The sequence below is a fragment of the Juglans microcarpa x Juglans regia genome, chromosome 4D, assembly GCF_004785595.1.
Source record: "Juglans microcarpa x Juglans regia isolate MS1-56 chromosome 4D, Jm3101_v1.0, whole genome shotgun sequence".
Lineage (NCBI taxonomy): Eukaryota > Viridiplantae > Streptophyta > Magnoliopsida > Fagales > Juglandaceae > Juglans > Juglans microcarpa x Juglans regia.
This window is the reverse complement of record NC_054600.1, coordinates 27,602,532-27,624,624: the sequence shown is the minus strand read 5'-3', so window position 1 is coordinate 27,624,624 and position 22,093 is coordinate 27,602,532. Positions and strand designations below refer to the sequence as shown.

Sequence of the window (22,093 nt, the reverse complement as noted above, 5' to 3'; positions counted from 1 at the left end):
AAAAGAAAAAAAAAATCATACGGATATGTTTTATTTTCTTCCCACATTTGTCACGAATTTGGATAAATCTTATTTATAATTATTTTATTATTATTTTCATAACATTTTTTTATTAGACATCAAATAATTAACTCACATATAAAATATAATAGATAATATCAAATCATTTAATTTAACATCATATAATAATAGACAAACGTGAGTAGCATGCTCCCCTTCAACTTGTCTCGACCTTTCACTTGTAAAAAATCCGTTACTCTTGCCAACTCCTTTCCTTTAGACTCGTGCTAGCAAGTTTGAGACTCGAGTTTTGCGAAGTTCAAGGGGTGCGTCATAGATGCAAGGAAAACATTTACTTCAAACTATTGTTTGAATTTAAAGACTTCGAATAGATGATATATAGACAATTTGAAACAGACAATACAATATTTATTATTAATTTAAGAGAAATGATATTTGCAATGAAAGAGTGCGTAAGCAACGCATAGTCATTTTGAAAAAAATGAATAAATACAAGACTCACATAAAAAAAAAATTAATTTTTTAATAATAAATCTCATTCTTTTTTAAAACGCCTAAAATATTTTCTCTCTCAGTTCATGTCCTCAAGTTTGAATAAAAACCTTTTTTTCCCAGATGCAAACGAGATTCTTGCCCATTGATCGGACATCAGTGGCATTAGAGAGATATTATTTTTTATATAATATTATATTATTTCCATATATTGATTTTTTAAAACACGTGTTGCCTTTAAAATCAATTTCATCTTAGGTCTAATTTATGCAAATCTTGCAATCTTCATTGAGAACGGTTGTAGTTATGAAATTTATAGGAAAAAATTAATTTTTTAATTATAAAGTTTACTTATTTTCAAAATAAATATACAATATTTACATAATCCATAATTATATTTAGTATTACTCAGCAGCTTTTTGGTTTCACAATTCAGAAAAGTACTGAGAACGGCATGCATCTCACGGACCATTGGCTTTTGTTGGTGACTCAATACTCAACTTCTTAACTACGAGGAAATTGTTCTACTTGCACCCAAAACTCTCTTCTGGGAAGTTGACCGATTTCCGCAGTAACAGTACTGACAAGTCGCAATGAAAAAGCTTGCACGTGCGGTTTTCAACATGGTCTGCATCGATTTATACATTGCAAGATGCCGGTAAGTCTTCAATATGAATTTGTATATGGTCGAACAGAGAGGAGGGATCCAAAATCCCAAAACATGAGGCACATAATCTGGTCCTAAAGTTTGACAAAGATCATGCTAAAACCACAAATTTGGTGCATGACTATGAATTTTTAAATGTGGGTTTGATATGGTACCAAAGAAACAGATCATTAATGTAAAGGTATGTTGAATTTTAAACATGGTTTTTTTTATTTATTACTTTTTTAACATGGCTTTTTGGTATTATATGAAACCTAGATTACTCGTCTGGCATTTGGGCATTTTCTCGACAATGCAGAAAAAAATGTAGAGGTTTATGCCTATTTCTCAGCAATGCAAATCACTAATAAAATTAGAAAGAAGAAACGTTATGGGGCAGGAGAATTTGAATTTGCCACTAACTTGGGGAATTTATAGCCAACTTAGAAAAAAATAATACTATAAACAATCGTGGAGTGCGCAAACGTCATGCACATAGATTATTGGTCTAAATTTTAGTTAAATTCATTAGGAAAATTAAATTGGCCCATTTTCTTAATGGTTCCCTAAAATTTATTGACCCCAAACTCCTATAACCTCATCAGTATCCACCAATGTTAATGCCATGCGTATGTCTCTATGTTCAGATTATTCAGTGAACTTTCATGTAACCTTATATTAGGTTCAAGAATTTGACAAAGAAATGGTGGACTGTCCCTTGCATTCCCACAGTCTTATCGATGTTCCAGAAGATCCTCGCTGAAGCTGTGTTGTTGAAGCAGTAATAGGAGCTGTTTTTGTAGATAGTAATTCAATAGAAACCGCTTGGAATGTATTAATTCCTTTTCAAATTCTCACATGATCTCCATGTATAAAATCAGCCTTTCACTATAACCTACAAAGTTTGGAAAAAATTCATCATATGATGATGGTGTACTTCTTGTTGCTACTTGAAAATTTTTAAAGAATTAATAATATTCACTTAGTTTTAAATATACAGTGTTTTGATCTTTTCACATTATGTCGATTAGTAAAATAACCAAATATGTCGTATTTATATCAAAAGAATACAATTTATATGACTTGAAATCGAGATGATCATTGCATCCAAAAGTCAAATCAAGTTTAGTAGGTTTGCTTGAATTAGGCATGGTCTCAAAGAAAGGAAAATTATACGCAGCAACCTTATAACACACTTGTTGAATGAAAAAAATAAAAATTCACATCATCATATATGTGATGTGGGACTACTGAATAGAAGAATTATAATTACAAATATACATTGGTTATGATATAATGCATGATAAGTTTTTTGGAATGTTTTGGAGCCTTGCGTAATGTGGCGCCCCCAATTCCCCTTATATAAATACACAGGGATCGAGACGCCAGGATGGTGACAACACGGTCACACATCCTAATGAAGTGCCAGTGTGTGTACATGCAACAGTGTACAAATAAAATAACGCAGCGGATAGTCAACTAAGTACCAGAATTTATTTACAATCAAATATCAGTAAAAATTTAAATAGCAGTTATACAGTCATCCATAAAAATATAATACAATAGTTTCAGATAAACAAACGAGTGATCCCAGATCACTCCTCAGGCAGAGCCGTCTCCTCAGGCTCGCCCTCCTCCTCCTTATCTGTATCAAAATCTGCGTTACCACAAAATGGTATCGCAGGTAAGTATGACCCCAAATAACAACGTAATATAAAATGCATTAAATGCAACTAACATGCATGCACATGATGAAATATGTATTTTTCCATAAAACATCATTTTTCCCGAAAATGATAATTTTTCAACACACGCCAAAATCCCATTTTGGCCCAAAATATCAATAAAACATTTTCCCAGAAAATGATTTACCCAAAATCCAACTCGCACTATTTTCCCAGAAAATAGTGCATTAATTCCAAATGCACCATGCATTATTTCCATATGCACCATGGCCTCCCCTATAGACCATCCGCACGTCCTGGCTTCGTAGCGGTGCTCAGTTCCGCGCCCAGCGCGTACATGGCCAAGCACCCACACTACGCAACGAGCGATGCCCAGTTCCGCGCCCAGTGCGTACGTGGCCAGACATCCTCTAGTCCCCGCCAGCAGAAGGACCACGGAGTCGGCACGAGACCATCTCGTCCGATCCCATTGTCGCCCGGCGACAATCCAGGGGACGTTACTCAGTATATTCCGCTCCCGAGTAACCAGAGAAGCTCCACCGAGTTAATGCCCCATCTCGGCTTGGGGTCGTGATACACACGCACCAAAAATCCATTCTCACATGAAAACCCAGTTTTCATAAACACATGAACATGAATGCAATACACGAAAACCCAGTTTTCTTTTACAAACATGATCATGCATGAAATAATGAAATGCACATGTACCAACACAATATCCAAACCAACAATTACCAATCCAATCAAATCCAACCAAACAACTCCAATCACAAATCCATCCGACCCCCGAACTCCTCGGACTCAGTCCGGCATGCCAAAAAAAATACAGTGAAATGGGTTAGTGCAAAAATACATTTAAATTACGAAAGTTCTTTGGAGAAATACTTACAGAGCAATATAACAATTTCTGAAGGATCACGAAGTTGAAAAAGACGACGTTTGAGCAACACCACAGTGTAAAATACACTGTGGCCGTGGGTCACAAATACCAACTTTCAAACGGAGGCAAACGAAGACCCAAGATTGATAGGGTAGGGCCTAGGGAGGTCGGTGAAGCTAGTGGTGGTGGTGGTTTGCCGTGGGTGGCGGCGGAATGGGCGGTAGAAGACCAAAATGCCCAAATCGAAAATGTAGATGGTGGAGCTTCACCGGTGACGGATCGGAGCCGGGGTTGGGTCCATTGGGTTGCCAAGAGGTCGGGGATGATGTGGTAGGAAGATGGTGGCCAATGGTGGTGCGACGGCGGCGCTGGCGTGAAAGTGGCCCGCGGCTTCGTGGGGTGCGTGCGGGCTACCGGCGGAGAGGTAGGGGCTGGGATTTGGGGGGTGAGGTCGCCGGAGGGAGGGGGAGCTGGTCGGCCGGGCGGTGTCGCGCACGGCGGCGGGCTGGGGGAGAGGAAGAACGGACGGAGAGAGAGGGAGGGAGAGAGAGGGAGCTGGGTCCGCGCGCACGGGGGAGGGGAGAAATAAGGAAGAAGAAAAAAAGAAAAGAAAGAAAAGAAAAGAAAAGGAGAGGAAGAAAAATGGAGGGAAAAGAAATGAGGTCCAATCCTCATAACTTGGGTCACGAAAATGATCCAACGGAGATGATTTTAAAACTACGAGTTAAATAAAATAATTTAAACGTAATGGTAAATTCAAATTGAAATAATTAAATCCCACAGTAATTAATTAAATATGAAAAACAATTTAAATGCATAACAATAAATAAATATTAAGAAAGTACATAAAAATAATTTTCACCAAATTAAAATCATAGAAATAAACTTATTAAAAATCTAACCAATTTTAAAATAAGAGAATAAATTTTTAAATAAATAAAAATAATCTTTTAATAAAAATATACTAAAATACGAGGTGTTACACGTAATCTTGAAAAAGCTTGGAGAGAACCCTGTGATAATACTATTAAGGATGTGCAACAAGAAGGGATTGAAATAAAGATTTGAAAGAGACCCATGGGAAAGACCGAAAGAGACCAAACCGCTAAAGTCTATGCATGTGAGAGGCAAAACAATGATATTTGCCATCACGCCCCCACAGGCCCCACTGGATCAGAAAAGACATCGTCATCAACTTGAGTGACAATAATCAACGTAGTTCATTGCACCAAATTAATTATACCTTTTGCAAGACTTGCCTTTCGTATTTTCCAATTTTAAGCTATTAAATAATTGCTATAATTATTAACCTTTTTCTATGTATCATCAACTTATGATTTCACAGAGTCTCTCTTCCTTCCTTTCCAGTGGGCGTCTCTCTTTTTTTGCTTTCCTGATATTTATTATAATAATACTGAGATTAAATCCATTGTTCAGTGTGTTCATCAGGACCATGTAACGGGAACGTTTTTTCAATCGTCCTGTGACATGGTATGGTACCCTGCGAGATGGAATCATGGAAGGGAGGGAGTGTGCTGGATCTATCGGGCTTTGAGTTCGGGATGGGGTACATGTAGGATACGGACCATTTGATCCTTACGTTCTTTATCGAGGATAAATTTTACGAGTTATTGGGCCCATCCTATCTGCGATGCATACACGTGAATAGACGGAATGTACTCTTACGAGGAATGGAAAAAAGATTTCTTAAAAATATATTTATATAAAAAAAATTTATAAAAAAAAAATTAACGATTTTATATGGTTAAAATATTTTTTTTTAATTTGTTAGATATTGAAAATGAGAGGTGTCCAACTCAGCACAATGATTAGCTTTTTTATCCTCTATTGTCACTAAATGATAACACATTACAAGTTTTCATAAGTCGTAACACAAATTTTGCTGGATGCTTTTTATTTTTATTTTTTTTATTTCAAAGAATATTGTTAAGACTTTGATGGATGTATAGATTGCCATCTCCAAAAAATTTATAGATATGGAGACAGCAATCTATGCACTGTAAAACTATATTTAAAATTGTAAAATTATATGTATTTACAGTTTTACTTACAATATTTATTTTATTAATTTTTTAAAAATTTTAAATTTTAAATTTTATGATTTTCAACATATTAATAACTTATACGTAGAAAAATAATTTTTTTTGTAAGTTTTTTCTTAATTACTTTTAGTATTTTTCAAATTTAATTAGTCTATTAGCATTTGTTTTGAGGAAAAAGATATAAACTAATTATGTCTGAATATATCAGCCTTGCCCTAAGGGACAGGCTTGCAATGAATTTTTTGGGAACCTGCTGCACCTAATTAAAATTTAAATGATTAAATTCCTACAAAAATTGAGTTTATTTTATTTTATATTTTATTCGATAAGTAACAATATTCACTTATGCGTAAACAACAAATAGGTAACGGCATAAAGATTATGAAATATGCTATATACTACACTATCATATGAAATATGTTATAACTCAATTTAAATCAATTAATATAATTGTGACGCTTCATTAAAAAAAATCAATCTTATACAGGTACCCGTCATTTTAAATAGAATGATAAAATAGTTATAAACTAATCATAGATTTATCAATTTTCTTAACATATTTTATTAATGTAATATTTTCATTATTATTTTTTAAATATATCTCAGATTTATAAATAATACACATAAAAAAATATGAATATAACGATATCGTAGTGTATAATATTTTTCTACTTGTAAAAAAAATGTAACATTTTCCCTATATCACATTATCACGTGACAGGATTGTAAATTGCTAAAATATAAAATAAATAAAAATTCATAAATTTTTGAAATAAGTGATATTTTTATATAATAATCACTCTACACTTTATTTCAATGAATGAAATATTCAAGAGGTTGAACTTATTTATTAAAAAAAATATAAAATTGATGTCTACGTCTAATTAAGCTTGAACGCGAAGACAGCTTTGCTTCGTTCCAGCTCCAGCCGATCTGATCACAAGCACAACCGACAACCACCCAGCATCAAAGTCACTGTCTTAATTTACAAGGGACTGCGTGCTGTATGCTATAATGCCCTCTTAAATTACAGATTATTTGCCCAGTCCTCTCTTCCACCTGCTCCACTTCACAAATCTGAATCTCTCAGAACCTTCTCACTCACTGTCTTCTCTCTTTGGTCGAAAAGTAGAAGCAGCAAACGCAGGATGGGCTCGGTCTCTCTTAAAATAGGGGACGGAACAGCCAGATTCAGAAGAGCATCCCTGTGCTCTTCAGCAGTCAACATTCTCATGCTTTTCTCCGTGCTCACCACCAATCTTTTTGCTCTCTACGCTTTCACATCCTCCCCAAAGGACCACCAAAACCACTTACTTCTCCGCAATCACAAGAACATCTCTCTTATCTCGGAGCAGGTCTCTCTGATCCTCAGAGAGATCGCTGTCTCGCAGAAAAAGCTGGCCAAGATGGAGAAGGAGCTCCTTGGCTATGAAAGCCTCGATCTTTCAAGACCCAATCTCGCTAACGAGCTCAAAGTCTATCTCCAGCCCCACCAGCTCCCACTGGGGAAAGATTCAAAAACTGGAATCACTGAAATGGTGGCTTCCGTGGGTCATTCCTGTGAGAAATCCGTGGACCTATTGTCCCAGTATATGGCCTACAAGGTCTCTGGACCATGCCCTGATGACTGGAGCCTTGCCCAGAAGCTAATTTTACGCGGATGCGAGCCTTTGCCGAGAAGGAGGTGCTTTTCCAAATCTGTTCCTAAGGTTGGTCTCTACCCTTTTCCTACTTCTCTTTGGAAACCTGTTGGTGATAAGAATGTTACCTGGAGTGGGCTTGGGTGTAAAAGTTTTGAGTGTTTGAACAACAAGAAATTGAGCAGGGATTGTGTTGGTTGTTTTGATTTGGTTAATGGGTATGAGAATCAGAGGTTTGTTAAGGCTAGAGGCAAAAATGATTTTCTTATTGACGATGTCTTAGCTTTGGGAGGTGGAGGGATCAGAATTGGTTTTGATATTGGAGGTGGGTCAGGTACCTTCGCTGCTAGAATGGCAGAGAGGAATGTGACTGTGATCTCTAATACCTTGAATATTGATGCCCCATTTAGCGAATTTATCGCTGCAAGAGGACTTTTCGCTCTATTCTTGAGTCTAGATCATCGGTTCCCTTTCTATGGCAATGTCTTTGATTTGGTTCACGCCTCAAGTGGATTGGATATCGGGGGAAGACCTGAGAAATTGGAGTTCCTTATGTTTGATATTGATCGCATTCTGAGGGCTGGCGGCTTGTTTTGGTTGGATAATTTTTACTGTGCGAATGAAGAGAAGAAAACGGAGTTGACAAGGTTGATTGAAAGGTTTGGATATAAAAAGCTGAAATGGGTCGTGGGGGAGAAGGCAGACGCAGCCGGGTCAGGGAAATTAGAGGTTTATTTGTCTGCCGTTTTACAGAAGCCTGTAAGAGTATGACAGGAGCTTCACTAGGAAACTCCAAGAGGTAAGATATTTATTGCTATATCTATCGCTGTTCACACAGAAATTGTGTGATTCATTGCTTATAACATCCTCCTGATATTCCTTACAGAGCAGAATAAGTGTGTCAATTGTTTGTTTCGCCGACTGCAAATCAGCAGTGAAGGATTATATGTTATGTAGCTTTAAGGTTGTTATATCTCTTATCCTGTGCTTTAGGGGGATGGTAGCCATCTTATTTATTTGGACAATCAAATGTTAGGAAATGAAAGAGTCATAGTGTATTTTTGCTTCTGTTAAGGTATTTGAATTGACATTTTGAGTTTTTAGCACTGAAATATGTTTCCCTATGAATAATGTTTCTAATTGAATCAAGATGCGCCTTACTCAGATCCTAACTATTAGCACTATTCCAATTTTTGTTTAGGATGTTAAAATTGTTTCTTACCAATAATCTCTGTAGTGAATGACTATATTGCAAATTCTGGAACCAATCAGATGGTGATTTGCATGTTAGAGGACTTTTCGTGCTTGTGTTTTATGGAATATTTGACTTTGCATTAGCTCGATTGTAATCTGTGCGTGAATTAAACATTGCTTGTTATATGGACTCCATGAAGTCAAGAGTACATAAATTATGATATTCTGTCAATTCAGATCCCCTTATTGCATGCAGTAATGGATGAGTTTTTTTGCATTGGATCAATATTGCCCACGAGCCACCTCTCCAGGCCTAACACCACCCATCCTACGACCATATTCGTATAACCAGCATGGGCTACTGTCCACCAAATTTTGCTTATGAGTCATGACCCTCAACATCCATTAATTTCTATCCACTTCCTCTTCCTGATGTGTTCATTCTTTTTATAGGTAAGCATAAAGAAAGTGATAATCGGATCTGTTCATTGGAGTAAACTGATAAATTAATCAGAAAACTATTTGTGCCTTACTAATCTCTGTTATAAGATATTCGTGTTATTTTATTTAGAAAACTGTAGATACTACCAATTTCCAAAATAAAAACATCAGTGATGCATTGAAAACGGGGACTGTTTATCACAATCATTAGTTTGACTTTCCCCTTATAGATACTACATGATTGCAATAAGGGTTTGTCATACCTTGGCAGGCTGTTGATTGGTCCTTTCTTTAGTTCTACGGTTATGGGACTTAAATTCTAGGTTGATGAATTTGGCACTTGCTGCATTGCAGCCTTGATTTCTTAGACCTCTCTCACCACATACTGGTACTGGATGCAGCTACCTTCACCATTTTTCACTCTGAAATATTTGATTGAGGATAGTAGGAGTACTGAAAAAAAGCAAGAAGTGCTCGTTCTGTGAAATATTGATCAAGTTCAAGGTCTCAAAAAGGTTATTTACTGTAGCGCAATATTGACATCAAAGTTACAAATACCTTTAACCTTCAATGCAGACTCATCAATATTGCTCTTTACAGAGAGGCCATAGACCCAAACAGGGGGATTTGCTCACGAACCATGGCCCTTGAGTCTTATGTGCCCGGGAAACCGGACCCCACCCGGAACAAAGTATTGGGCACTACAGCCCATATGCATGGTGGAGGCGAATGAGTTAACCGACTCATGGTCCGACTCCTAAAGTAGTAAAGGACCGGATCCTTTTTAGCTTTTGCTTGGATATCTTTCTGCCTTTTTCTTGGTAGTGCAATCAATCACAGTGACACTGTCTTCATCAACATTTCTTTCTTCTTTTCATTTTTGGGTCTTTTCAGACTGGGTAATGATACCACACTCTTATCTTATTTTTATCACACTACGTAAAATGTGACACATTTTTCACCAAGAATCATCTAATAAGGGATTATTCAATGATGATAAACGTATCACATCTTACGTAGTGGGATAGTAGTGTAGTGTATAGAATTTTTCTTTCATGTTGTACGAGTTATAAAGGATGCGCTACTCTTTTTCCTTTTCTTTCACTTTGTATTAAAGAACTTGGTGTCTTCTATTAATGTTTTCCTTTCTTAGCTGCATAGATTGTTTTAGCCACTCTCTCTCACTCGGCGGCCCTTATGTCGGTCAAGAATTGCAAGAAAATCTCCACTTTTCAACGCTGAATTCGTGTTATTGTTGTGAAATTTCAGACACGAAGTGATCCTACGGGTACAACTTCAGTAGGATCTCGATCTTCTTCTATCTTATTACCCAAAAAAACAGAACCACTAATATCTATCATTTCAAATTAAATGATTAGTTTCAGGATTTATCAATTTCAATATTTAATACATTGCCAGCATATGAAGTTACTACATGTTATAAATACTAAAATTAGCAATTTAATGCTAAAAATGAAGTTGGTCAATGGCTTTTATTGTCTGAACTTTGTTATCTAAAGCTGTCGCTCCCATTCACCTCTCACGAAAACTCCCGCCGCCGGGGGATCAATTCCAACACGTGGCTCAGAGATTTTGGGTCACTAGTAACTTGGGTTTAAAAAGTTCCATTTCAGCGGAATCAGGCCCAATATTGGCTAGTCCCGGCACATGAAATGGGCTTACTTTTCACCAAAGTTTTGAAAATCGTACCGACCAAAATGGCTGGTATTTACCATGCCGGAACATTTACGTTTTGTATCGGGTCAAATGTCGGCCATTTTGGAGTGTTTCGGTCAATACTGGCCAGTTTTCGACATTTCAGCCGATATATCGATTTCGGTCCAGTAGTAAATCAGGGACTGGACAATTTTGTAATTACAATGAAAGGTCAATGGCTTTTTCGTAAAAATAACTCAAAATCTAAGGTTTCCTTTTTCCCTTGATTTTTCGTGGTCGGCAGCAAGAAACAAAAGAGAAATTTCTCCTTTATTGAATCGGTCATCTGTCCTCTGCCTATCGCCACCGGTGCCCAGAGAACCACACGGCCAGACCTGAGTCAACAATCACTCACCCCACGCCTTGCCCGGTTTCCCCTTCTTTCATTTCTCCCTAGCGTCGCCTAGAGTCTAAACTGAAATTGAGGATACCTCTCCACGCCGTCATCGTCGCCTCCTTCAGCTCGTGTCGATGTTGCTCCTCTGTCGCATGTAGACGCTCAAGCCCCAGACCCCACATTTTGAGTTATCTTCAAGCTTGATGATGATGCTTATTTTTGTTTTAAATAACCTATATTCTTATGTGTATTCTGGTCATTCTAGGCTCAAAGGCTGAATCAAAGGGGTTAACTGAGGAGGTTTCTAAACAAACTTCACTTTGTTTTGTGTATGTTCAGTGTTTAGGATAGAAAATTTTTATTGAGGACTTAGAAGTATTATTAAGTTTTACAAATACGTTGTTAAGACTTATATTGAAAAGTATTATTGAATTTATGACTTATATTGTTATTATTTTAGAATATAATTTATATATATAATTAATTTATCCATGTATAAACTATCTTGAAACGGTACTGGTATTAAAATATTTCGTTTCAGTATCTTGACCGAAACGATCACTAAAATAGTATTCAAAACTTTGCTTTTCACAATATAATATAATGAATCAATGATAAACTAGGCTGACTAATTGCAGGCAGTAACCAGTGCTGAAGCCCGGCAATAATGGGCCAGACCATTGATCATCAAGCGCAATTATTGATACGAGTATTTTGAATTTTTTTTTTTTAATAATTAAGGAAGTGACTTTCAATAAAGTTGTTTAAAAAAAATTGAAGACAAAATCTCAAATACACTAGGAGCACACCGAGCAGGACACGCTGGGCGGCCCCCTAGCGTTGTCCTTAATTATTAATCTTTCCCTATCAACCATAAGCTCTATTACACTAAAAAGGGTTCCACGTCTAATTTCATGTTCGAACAAATGCGACTCAAATGTCAAACAGCACATTGCAGCTTTACAAAGGCAAAAGCAAGTAATAGAGTACCGTTCACCCACATCAACTAGCCTGATCGAGGTGCGTGCCAGACCCAGTTAAACTCATGCAGTTCCTGGCCAGAAACTGAGATCTCCCCACAAATCAGACTCATGTGATCTCGAGGATGATTGCAGTCAAGTGAATGTCCAGCATGCTTACTTAGACCCCTTGCATTGCAGCACTGTTTAGAAGCTTCATTCCCTCTTCACTCATCTTCTGAACCTCTGAAGGTGATAAGATTTTGATGCACCGGACACATCGAACAAATTGCCTGCACAGACACCAGGCATATTTTGTAGCTGAGACAGAGAGTAGCTCCTGAATATTTATGCAGACAAAGCAAGAGCAGCAAATGAACCATCAAACAGAAGAAAGAAAACTTACTCCCAAGGATCATCTCCTACGAGTAGAACGTCATTCTCGTAATCTACATATACTAGCTTCCACCCTGAACCTCTTGGGTCATTGAGCAGCCCCTCGAGTCCAAACATGCACTCAATTGCAGAACACAGTTCATTGTAGTTTTTAAAACCAGTGACATCAATAGACCTCCCAACAGATCCTTTTTTCTGGACCTGTAAGCCAAAAAACAAATTCATCACCTCTGGACAAGTTTATATAAAAGTAGAGCCTCCAGAATACACAACGTGCAGGCATAAAGAGTTTATGACATATTCTGGCATCCACTGAATCATTGGAACTTAATCCAATTCAGCCAGTGCATCAGTCTTGGCATTTTGGCAATACATGCTAGGGCATGATATACTCCATGAACATAATGACAAAACTGTGGATATATATCGACACGCATACGTTTCCCAGGTCGATAGGCTACTAAGGCCACACAATACAAATAAACTTCCAGTTCAGTGTGGGGCAATAATTTGACAATTTAATAATATCCATACCTTTGTATAGGTTCGCACAGGCGGAACTACTTGCTGCCATGAGTTATTCTGAAGAAGACTGCCCTCATCAAAATCTATGTTGCTCGAGGACGTACCTCCTGAGTTGTCAGGTAAGTCCTTACGTGAGAGAGCCTGAGAGTCTCCTAGGCTCACTGAGGTAATCTGTGATTGAACATCTTGACCAGAACTGAAGTTGCCTATCAAATAATCAGGAGGATTCTGAAAATCTGTACTCTTTAGCATACATAGGTCATCCACAATGGTGCTTGAAACAGAAGGATCTACCACAGCACTTCCACCATTATTTACATCAATGTTAGGGCAGCTGTAAATCCCACTTTGGTTGTAGCTCTCATCTGACATATCTCTTAAAACAATTGAATTAGACGTACAATTAACGTTACATGGGTCTTGTTGTGAAAAAGAAGAGAGCTGCTCCGCTTGGGATAAACTATTTAAATTATTAAGTTGATGATCCCAAATTTCCTGTCCCATTGAAGGTAGAGAAGGATTAACTGCTTCAGGAAACAATGTTGAAGGGTCTTGCAATCCAAACACAGATAGAGGTCCAGGTGATCTAAACATCCCACTAAGAGGTTGGCATGAGGGATAAAATTTCCATTCATCAAGGTCTGGGGAAGGAAGAAAGCCATTTAGATTAGAAGAATCAGATTGGGGTACATCAAGTTGTTCGGTATGGTAGATCAATGATTCCAATTGTGGCTGCATAGGCCACAGACTAGTTTGTGCTTGTATTGATTCCTGGCTCTGGTTAAAGAATGTTGGCTGGTTTACAGGGTTTTGAAGACTCATAGGTCCTGCAGCCATCTTTTGCTCATTGCACTCGCCAGTGGATGTCACCTGGCTTAACTCCTCTGCTGAAATGTCAGGCTCAAAATTTGGCTTTTCTGTATTAGCTCCAGCCAGTGTTTGGTTTTCAAATTTCGGCAGAGGGTTCAATTTTCCTGGTGCAATTGCTTTCGATGATGAATTTGAGTTCACGACATCTTGTTGGTCAAGGCATGACTGAGGGGGAACAGGGGATGTACCTTCTGATGAGATGGACTGAGACTTTTGGTTCATCGTGCCCAGCATGGTCTTCACATCTTGTAAGGGCTCTACCCTAGTAGCATATTCTTGTTGTTGAGTAGAAAAAAAGTTTCCAGGATGGTTAATAATCTGAGGTTTCAGTAACATGTTGATCAGTTTTTCTGAGCATATATTAGATATTGAGTTTGGCAGATTCCCGTTTCCATTTTCAGGAACCTGGACAGGGGGCCTTTTAACCAAATGTCCCCATTCAGTTTCTGCTCCTGGTAGCATGATAAATGGGCATAAGATAGATATATGGTCAACTCGAACAGAAAAAACCACTGAAAAGACAGACTTACCAAAAAAACCGGAGTGCAACGGTCGCTTGAGACCAGAAGTCAAAGAAGGGAAAATGAAAATACTTTCAGGAGTCTCTACTTCCCATGGACTGACCCTATTCTGTTTATCGCAACACCCTGGCTCATCCCACTCCACCTGTTAAGAAAACAAACATGAGCTTTGATTCACAAACATCAAAAGGAAAAACAATTTCATCAAAGAGGGGAAAAAAATCAAATAGAAAAATAGTTTAGTCCCTTGAAAAATAGGCATTTAATCCACCTGAAGATTTCTCCACTTGGAACCAGGCCACCTCAGGGGATCAAAGTCACTAATACCGACTATTGTACCCATATACCTGCAGGAGAGAAGAAAAAAGTAGACTCTTATAAGCATACTCCGGCAATGAACTCATGCTGATAATGCAGCAGCGTGTTTTGGTCAAGCAGAAACAAGTGGCTATATTTTCTTGTCCACTAAAATTATCGAGCAAAGAACTCGCCATGATAACATTGATATCAATGTGTTTTTGTCAACTAGATTCTAAATGGACATAAATTGGCCCATATCACATACATTTTGACCAATAATTAATCACAATACCCGCAGGCTATGAACAAAAATGAAGCAGGTCCAGGCATTAAGAAAATTACCTCCGCTTACCCGACTCCTCTGTTTCAAACATCATCCCAAACCTCATGCCAACTGACAGTTGCGTCCCATAGACAGATTTGCGGTATCTAGCTAAATGAATGACAAATTCTGAAGGGCATGCCCTACAAATAAGAAAAAAGTGATAGGGTAAAGAAGCAGATAGAAGATAAAGGAGTGTGGCAAAAAGAACAAAGAAAACAAAGTAGGTGGAAGATCGCAGATTGGGTGAACCTTGGGTTGTAGAAAATTGTGAATGGGCAGCGGTCAGCTGCAGCATGAGCTGCGGCAGCAAGGACACCAATGTGCATGCTATCAGCAGATAGAACAGATGATGGTAATGTTGTTTGCTGACGGTTGGCACGCCTCACGCCAACCAGTAGCTGTGACTTTTCATCCCTTGTAACAATGCCATGAAATGCACCATCAAATGAGGGCAGTATATTATAGCGTAACAGGTGGGGGGTTTTATTTATTTTTTTAAATGGTGTTTAGAATGGTATCACTACTACTACAAGTAAAGTACATTGGATTGGCAAGTAATATAGCCCCAAACTTTAGGATGGCTTCGATTATTCTTGGATTTGGAGATCTCAACACTCCATGAAAGTACAACCTAGATGAACTTTGTTCGGAAATTATTGGGACTTTCCGAACTGCAAATCATAAAGTCTCATTAGCACTTAGCATTGCTAACCGTTTGCCAGGCCAGAGGTTTTAGGACCATTATTCGGTTTTGTTCATTCCAAAAAATGTTGCAATAACCGGACCCAAATCGATAAACAATAAACTTCCTTGAAGTTGTAAAGCAGACAGAAGTTGTCAAACATGAAAGGAAGTGAAAAACGATACCAACAGCTATTGCATCATAAGACAGCCAGGTAGGTGATTACCATTTACCTGATAAAAAGGACAGCATCACCTGCTTTAAGCCTTTTAGCACCAACAAACAAACTCCATCCAGTTGTGAGAAGATGTCGCTTCGGTTGTCCTATATAAAGGAGAAACAATAGGTCATAGATAGTACATCTCTAATGCATTGAGGACAAGTACATATAAACAAACAAGCTACAACTATGCAGGATGGAAAAAGTCTAAAAGAAATTTTAATGATTACTAGAAAAGGCAAGCACTTACTAGAGAAGAAAAAACTAGTAATTCTACGCATTAAAAGTCATATAGTAGCACAAAAAAAAGAGAAATCTCAGCAAACTCACCACGGTATATGTGCCGAAATGTCCAGGTGTTATCATGCAAATCGCGGACAACAAGTTCTTGAGTTGGTGGTTGCATTGTATAATCCTGGTATAGGTATTCCATTTGAAGGTAAATATATATAAAGCATTCCCTAACCTCTATAAACGGAGAAATGTTTTATACAAGTTTCCAATAGACAAGTCTCGCGCAAGTCCTTGTAAAAAAATGGATCTCACCTTGAAAAAAAATGTTAAAAAAAAAACTATTTTTTTTAGTAGGACCCACCTTTTCACAAAGAACCTACGCAAGACTCGTCTATTTGGAGCTTGTACTTGAATTACTCCTATTAACAGTGACAGGTATTTATAAACACAGGAACTTTAAAGCCTCACCAACGGAGGAAAGAGCTTCTCTGCTGCTCTGCGCGGTACTGAGAAGCCACCATGTGTGCTTGTATCACTTGCAGTTAACGTTTTGCAGAAAAACTCGTTTGGATGTTTGCTGGGCTTCAACCCAAAGTCTGGTACAGGGAATACATCTTTTTCCTGGAGATAATGATAAATTAATAATTGGAAATAAGTAACCTACACCAAGAACTCGTGTTGTTCTTTAATCCTTTCAATTTCTGGATTGTTGGAACACTTTTGAAGGTAACTAAACGTACAGAGGTCACAGGTTGAAGACTCATTTGAGCATAAATTTCGTCCGTATCTTTGTCTGCCTATCAAAAAATGTAAAGAAAAGGAGAAATCATAGATGGTCTAATGTTATATATAAGCAATAACATCCATGAGTACAGGCTGTACAGGCAAGTAGCCATAGACAAACACATACATGCAATGTGACATTTTGAACTTGGCACATCAACTGAGAAGGGAGATTCGGATAATTGGGAATTTGTGAAGTAACTGTCCGTTTCGTGGAAGCAGCTACCTGTTTCAAATAGAAGCACAATAGTGTTAGCATTTTTTTCTGGAATGGTACAATGGTGTTAGCAATTATAAAGGCAAAAAAAAAAAACAGTAAAACTGAATATAGAAGACCCGGTGCATGTATCCAGAAAAATCACTTCCAAAAAGCTCCATTTTTGTTTTAGTATTTTATGAAACAAACCTAAGTATACAAACTTCCTTCATTTAAAAATGCAAAACCTGTTTGTTTTTTCTTTTGATAAGTATATTTAAAATATAATATAAATAATTAAATTTATCTCTTTCACTCAATTTAAGCTTTTAGAATAAATGGTGGTTTCACATGATATCATAATAGAGGTCACTCTACCTCATTTAATTAAATATTCTACTTCTTGGCCCAAATGAGTTAGCTCAATTATAATGCAGTAATTCAATTGAAAGCAGGTAGCCCAATAATATACAATTCCTCCCTTTATAATCAGTACATTGTTTACCAATTTCATTCTGTTAAGCCACAAAAACCTGAACTTTCAATTGAACGGAGAAAGCTGCATGTTTGACATACTGGAAGGGATATAAAAAATAACTTGTCTCTTTCCGAAAGTCTTTTTTTTTTTAATTTTAAATACACAAGGAAAAAGAGAAAAAAAAATATATATATATATATATATGCACACTGTTATTAAGGCACCGAATGATCTCAAGTACTCTAACGACGATATAAATTTCCCAATATGCCTTCGTATAAGCTACAAATTTGTAATCTCATAGTTATAAAAAAATATTCAAAATAGATGTAGTGCAAATTACAAAATGACAACTAAACTAGGAAACGAATCCCATTATTCCAATTTCCCATCCTAGATCTACTACTATTAGATGACCAAAAATGCTTTACTATTTCACAATAAAGGCCACACTGGAGGCGCCCCCAAACAAGATTTTATGCAGTGGGGGACTCAACGGCAGCTACGAAAACAAATAACAAAAAATGGAACTCGAACATATGATGAAAGTTAATTGTAAAAAAATATTTTTTTTATCAAGTAATTGAACAAAAATATTATTCTTCCTTCATCACTTCATTTTGATATATTTCGATTTCCACCCCTGCATGTCACTAGCTATACCTTACTAGCCGCAGCTTAAAGAGCATAGCAGCGCATCACAGAGCAAATTTTTGGAAATGAAAAAATGGAAAGCTTAGCAAAAAGAAGTTGCAGCAAAATAGTGGTTAATCTTTGGAGTAAGGTACTCAAACGTTAGGGAAACAAATGCAAACCTGCTCGCTATGACCTTGAGGAAAGTAGTACACCAGGCTCCCCACCTGCGGCAATGAAGCAAGGGGACCGGCGCAAGCGTGCCATAACTCGGAGTTTATAGCCTTCCTGGCTCCTGAAATCAACCCGTACATATCCTAAGTAAGATACAATCTTAAAAATATTCTATGAAAGACACAAATGCTTCCAGTAAACTACTTATGAGTCATTCACTTAACAAAGCAAATGCGGTATCAACGCGTCATGAAGTGTATTAAATATGCTCCAGGTTACGCCTATATGAAAAACATTCAGCCCCAAAAAATTCAAACCCAAAAAATTCCCAGCCAAACTCAAACTCGAAATAAAGTAGATTTTCACGAAAGAGAACAGACCGGACTGATCCTGCATTTCCTTCAAGAACTTCATCTCCTCGAGCAGACTTGTACGTGCCCCACTACTTAACCCTCCAGCTTTGACTTTCTCCTCAACACAACCCATCATGTGTGCCCCATAAACATCTTCAATGAGACACCAAGAACCCCAACTTTCCCCTTAGTCCCAAGAAGGAAAGTCTCATTTCTCATCCAAAATAAGTCCTAGCTCTTCAGCTTACCTCTCCTTCATAACTTTTCCTCCAGAAAGATGGGAAATTACAATCAAACCTCGTCTCAGTATTAGAGATCCTCCGAGAAAAACAAACAATCCAATCGGGCACGAAAGCAGAGCCGAGCCCCCCACCCCCAAAGAATCCAAAAATCAAGGAACAAAAACTGCGGAATGGGTCTGCAAATTAAGAGGTGGGGCTTTGGGGCACAACCAAATAAGGGAAGAGAAATGGAAAGAAAAGAAACAAACCCATCAGTTTGTATCAAAGCACGCGGACCAAAGCATGGGTGGCCCTCTCTCTGTATTGTAATCGAGTGCTTGTTTTTATCTTACAAAAGAAACCGACCTTTCGATGAACACCCCCACATACTCATGACACCGATCCTCTCCATTGCCTTCCCTCTCCAATCAACAACACCAAAGATAAAAGGCCTCCTCTCTCTCTCTCTCTCTCTCTCTCTTTTTCTCTCTCGGTGTGTTTATTTGTTTGAAACGGGGAAGAGTGCAAGCTCTTATCCTGCGCACACACTTTTCCGTATGTGGGTGATTCCGTTGCAGCTTTAACTGTGAGGAAGTTTTTAAAAAGAGTGCATAAATATTAAAATAAGAAATGGGAAAAAAGCAGAACAATGCTATGAGAACACGAAAACAGTACAAGAAAGGCTGAACAGAGTGTGTGCGCGCGGAAGAAAAAAAGGGAGGGAGTTGGAGGTGCTTTCGTAGGACAAGAAAGAATGTCATGGTGGCGCATTTTAGCACGTGGATTACGGTGATTTGAAGGCTCTTCTTCTTCTCTCTCTACTTTCGCCTGTTCCACCAATTTTCTATATATATACGCATATGTATAGAAAAAGAAAGAAAAAGAGAAAGGGAAAGAGAAAGAAACAAAGAAAGAAAAGGCTCTTTCTGAACTCTTTGCGTCTGATATTTGACCGTTCGGCACGCGTGCGGTTCACGACAAAATAAAACCAGGAGTCGCACGTTAAATTAACTGAAACGTGTCTCATTGCTGACTGTGCGGTCACGGCGTCGTTTGTGTTTCCTTTGGATCACCCGAATCCCTCCCTCACGTCTGTTTGCATGCTTTGTAGCAATAGGATTGTTATATGCTGCATATACAAAATCAACTTTTTTGCATAATTATTTTACCATTTAAGTAAAATTTTTATATTAAATTATACATATTTGCGACAAAATAATAATAAAATATTATTATTAATTTTTTACTAAAATCAATTTTTTTATATATATTTTATAATTAGCATCCACTACATATATTTGACATTAATAATACAAATACAATAATAAAAAATATAATTTTTTATATATTATATTAAAAATATAATAAAATGAAAAATATATAATATATTATAATAATAAAATGAATGTGCAGTGAAAATTTGTTGTGCTGTTGAAATAGGAAGAAAATGAAAAGATTGTGAGAGAGAGTGTAAGGAGAGATAAATAATGATTAAAATATGTTTTGTGGAGTGAAGTAGTTATCTAAATTTAGATAAGCATTGTTCATAGCTAGCTAAATATTTAGATATACACAAACCAATGTAGAGGATTTTATGATCATAATATGTAAATATAACTTTGTATATACATATATATAGACCAATGTGGATACTCTTAGCCGCTTCGCCTCGATACCCCACTATCCCTAATAAGAAGAAAATGGTTAATTTATATCTCTTTTTAATAATTTTATATTGAATGTAAATATAATTGTAAGAGGGCTATAGGTATATCATTACTCCAATAGCAATCGCATTTCAAAATTATGAAATTTCATCATTTAAATCTTAATAACATAATATTTATTAAATATTTTATTTTTTTTAAGTGGCTTAACTAGTGAAACTATTTAAAATGTTCTATATTATCATATATGATTAAAAATAATAATAATAAAATCAATAAGAAAAGGGTAGATTTAATAAGTATATATTATGGTATTCCATCTAGATTTAACCCAAAAAAAAAAAAAAAAGGCTTGGGAGAAGATGTGAATTATCAGCTAGAACAAATGTAGTCTACTTGTGTGGTTAAGTTCGTCCTTTTCTTTGGTACATAGGTAGATTCTTATAATTATGCAGATCTGAGCTGGATTAAATACCGTCGCAGTGGGCATATAATTTATGATTTAAAAAAAAAAAAAAACAGCATATAATTTATGTTTGGTGGATGTCATTTTGGCTTTTAAAGAGATAAGATTATAGTGGCTGGTTTAATAGCAATTTATAGCAACATTAAATATGACCAAATTATTGGTGATAACTATTCCGTACCTTTTTCTAACAATTTTTGAACTAATGTGTATTGGGTCTTTTCGATGAGTAGGTAGGTATGCGTCCTACATACATTGTCAGCTCTGGATACAATAGATTTCTGTTGAGTGACTCGTGAGTGATGAGGTTTTTCCCTTAATTTTGTTTATCTTTTTGATTTCTTCAACGTCTTCAAATTATTTGATTGGGTGACATTTTCCATTCAAATTCAGTTGATTGTTCTAGCTTATCATTTACCACCCGCGGTGACAACCAAAGACCACAACACGCTGCCACTCGTGTTCATCCTTATCAACCACCTTATTTTGCAAACAAATCCAATCACACATATGCAACATACTTGAACTTTTGTTGTTTGTTTGTTTTATATGTTTCTAGTGTAGGTGCTAAAAAAGCTTGATTACAAAGATATTTGAGCTATTCTCCTTTTCACTTATAGGAAGCTTGTGTATGTGTTTTTCTTTCAGTAGTGTAAGATGTGAGATCTGACATCTTAAACTATTACCTCGACACAATTAGAGGCAGTAGTGCTCAACCTCCTCTCGAATGAACCTTTTGCAATACTAGATGATTCAAAACAATATAATGATCCGATGGGACCAAGCCATATTTTGTACCATTTTTCGATTTGGTTTTTATTTCTTGCACTGAATCTGTTGTTTGGGGCCGGGCGGAACTACATTGCCCCTTGCCCCCTCCAAGGACCAAAGTTATAAAAAAAGATAAAAAGGTTCAGATGTATTTATAAAGAGAATTTTCTAAAAAAATTCCCTTCCCCCATGGTCCCCATCAAT

General features: G+C 36.9%; 2 protein-coding genes across 3 annotated transcripts; one reads left to right on the top strand and one right to left on the bottom strand.

The window, feature by feature from the left end:
- Positions 1 to 6,685: 6,685 nt before the first annotated feature.
- On the top strand, positions 6,686 to 8,495 carry LOC121260363 (probable methyltransferase At1g29790). Its single transcript, XM_041162204.1, has one exon. The coding sequence runs from the start codon at positions 6,936 to 6,938 to the stop codon at positions 8,196 to 8,198; it is 1,263 nt and encodes a 420-aa protein (XP_041018138.1). The 5' UTR covers positions 6,686 to 6,935; the 3' UTR covers positions 8,199 to 8,495.
- Positions 8,496 to 11,901: 3,406 nt separating this feature from the next.
- On the bottom strand, positions 11,902 to 19,809 carry LOC121260556 (auxin response factor 5). 2 transcript variants are annotated; one of them, XM_041162486.1, is made up of 15 exons: positions 18,792 to 19,809; positions 18,420 to 18,532; positions 17,058 to 17,156; positions 16,888 to 16,944; positions 16,616 to 16,768; positions 16,244 to 16,328; positions 15,927 to 16,017; positions 15,261 to 15,425; positions 15,029 to 15,151; positions 14,658 to 14,733; positions 14,396 to 14,531; positions 14,054 to 14,317; positions 13,005 to 13,969; positions 12,481 to 12,671; positions 11,902 to 12,367 (listed from the first exon to the last, which is right to left on the bottom strand). In XM_041162486.1, exons 1-15 carry the CDS (start codon positions 18,898 to 18,900, stop codon positions 12,256 to 12,258), a joined length of 2,739 nt encoding a protein of 912 aa, XP_041018420.1. In that variant the 5' UTR covers positions 18,901 to 19,809; the 3' UTR covers positions 11,902 to 12,255. The 2 variants fall into 2 exon arrangements, with proteins under 2 accessions (XP_041018420.1, XP_041018419.1); XM_041162485.1 differs by having other exon boundaries at positions 13,005 to 14,317; positions 18,792 to 19,807.
- Positions 19,810 to 22,093: the final 2,284 nt, after the last annotated feature.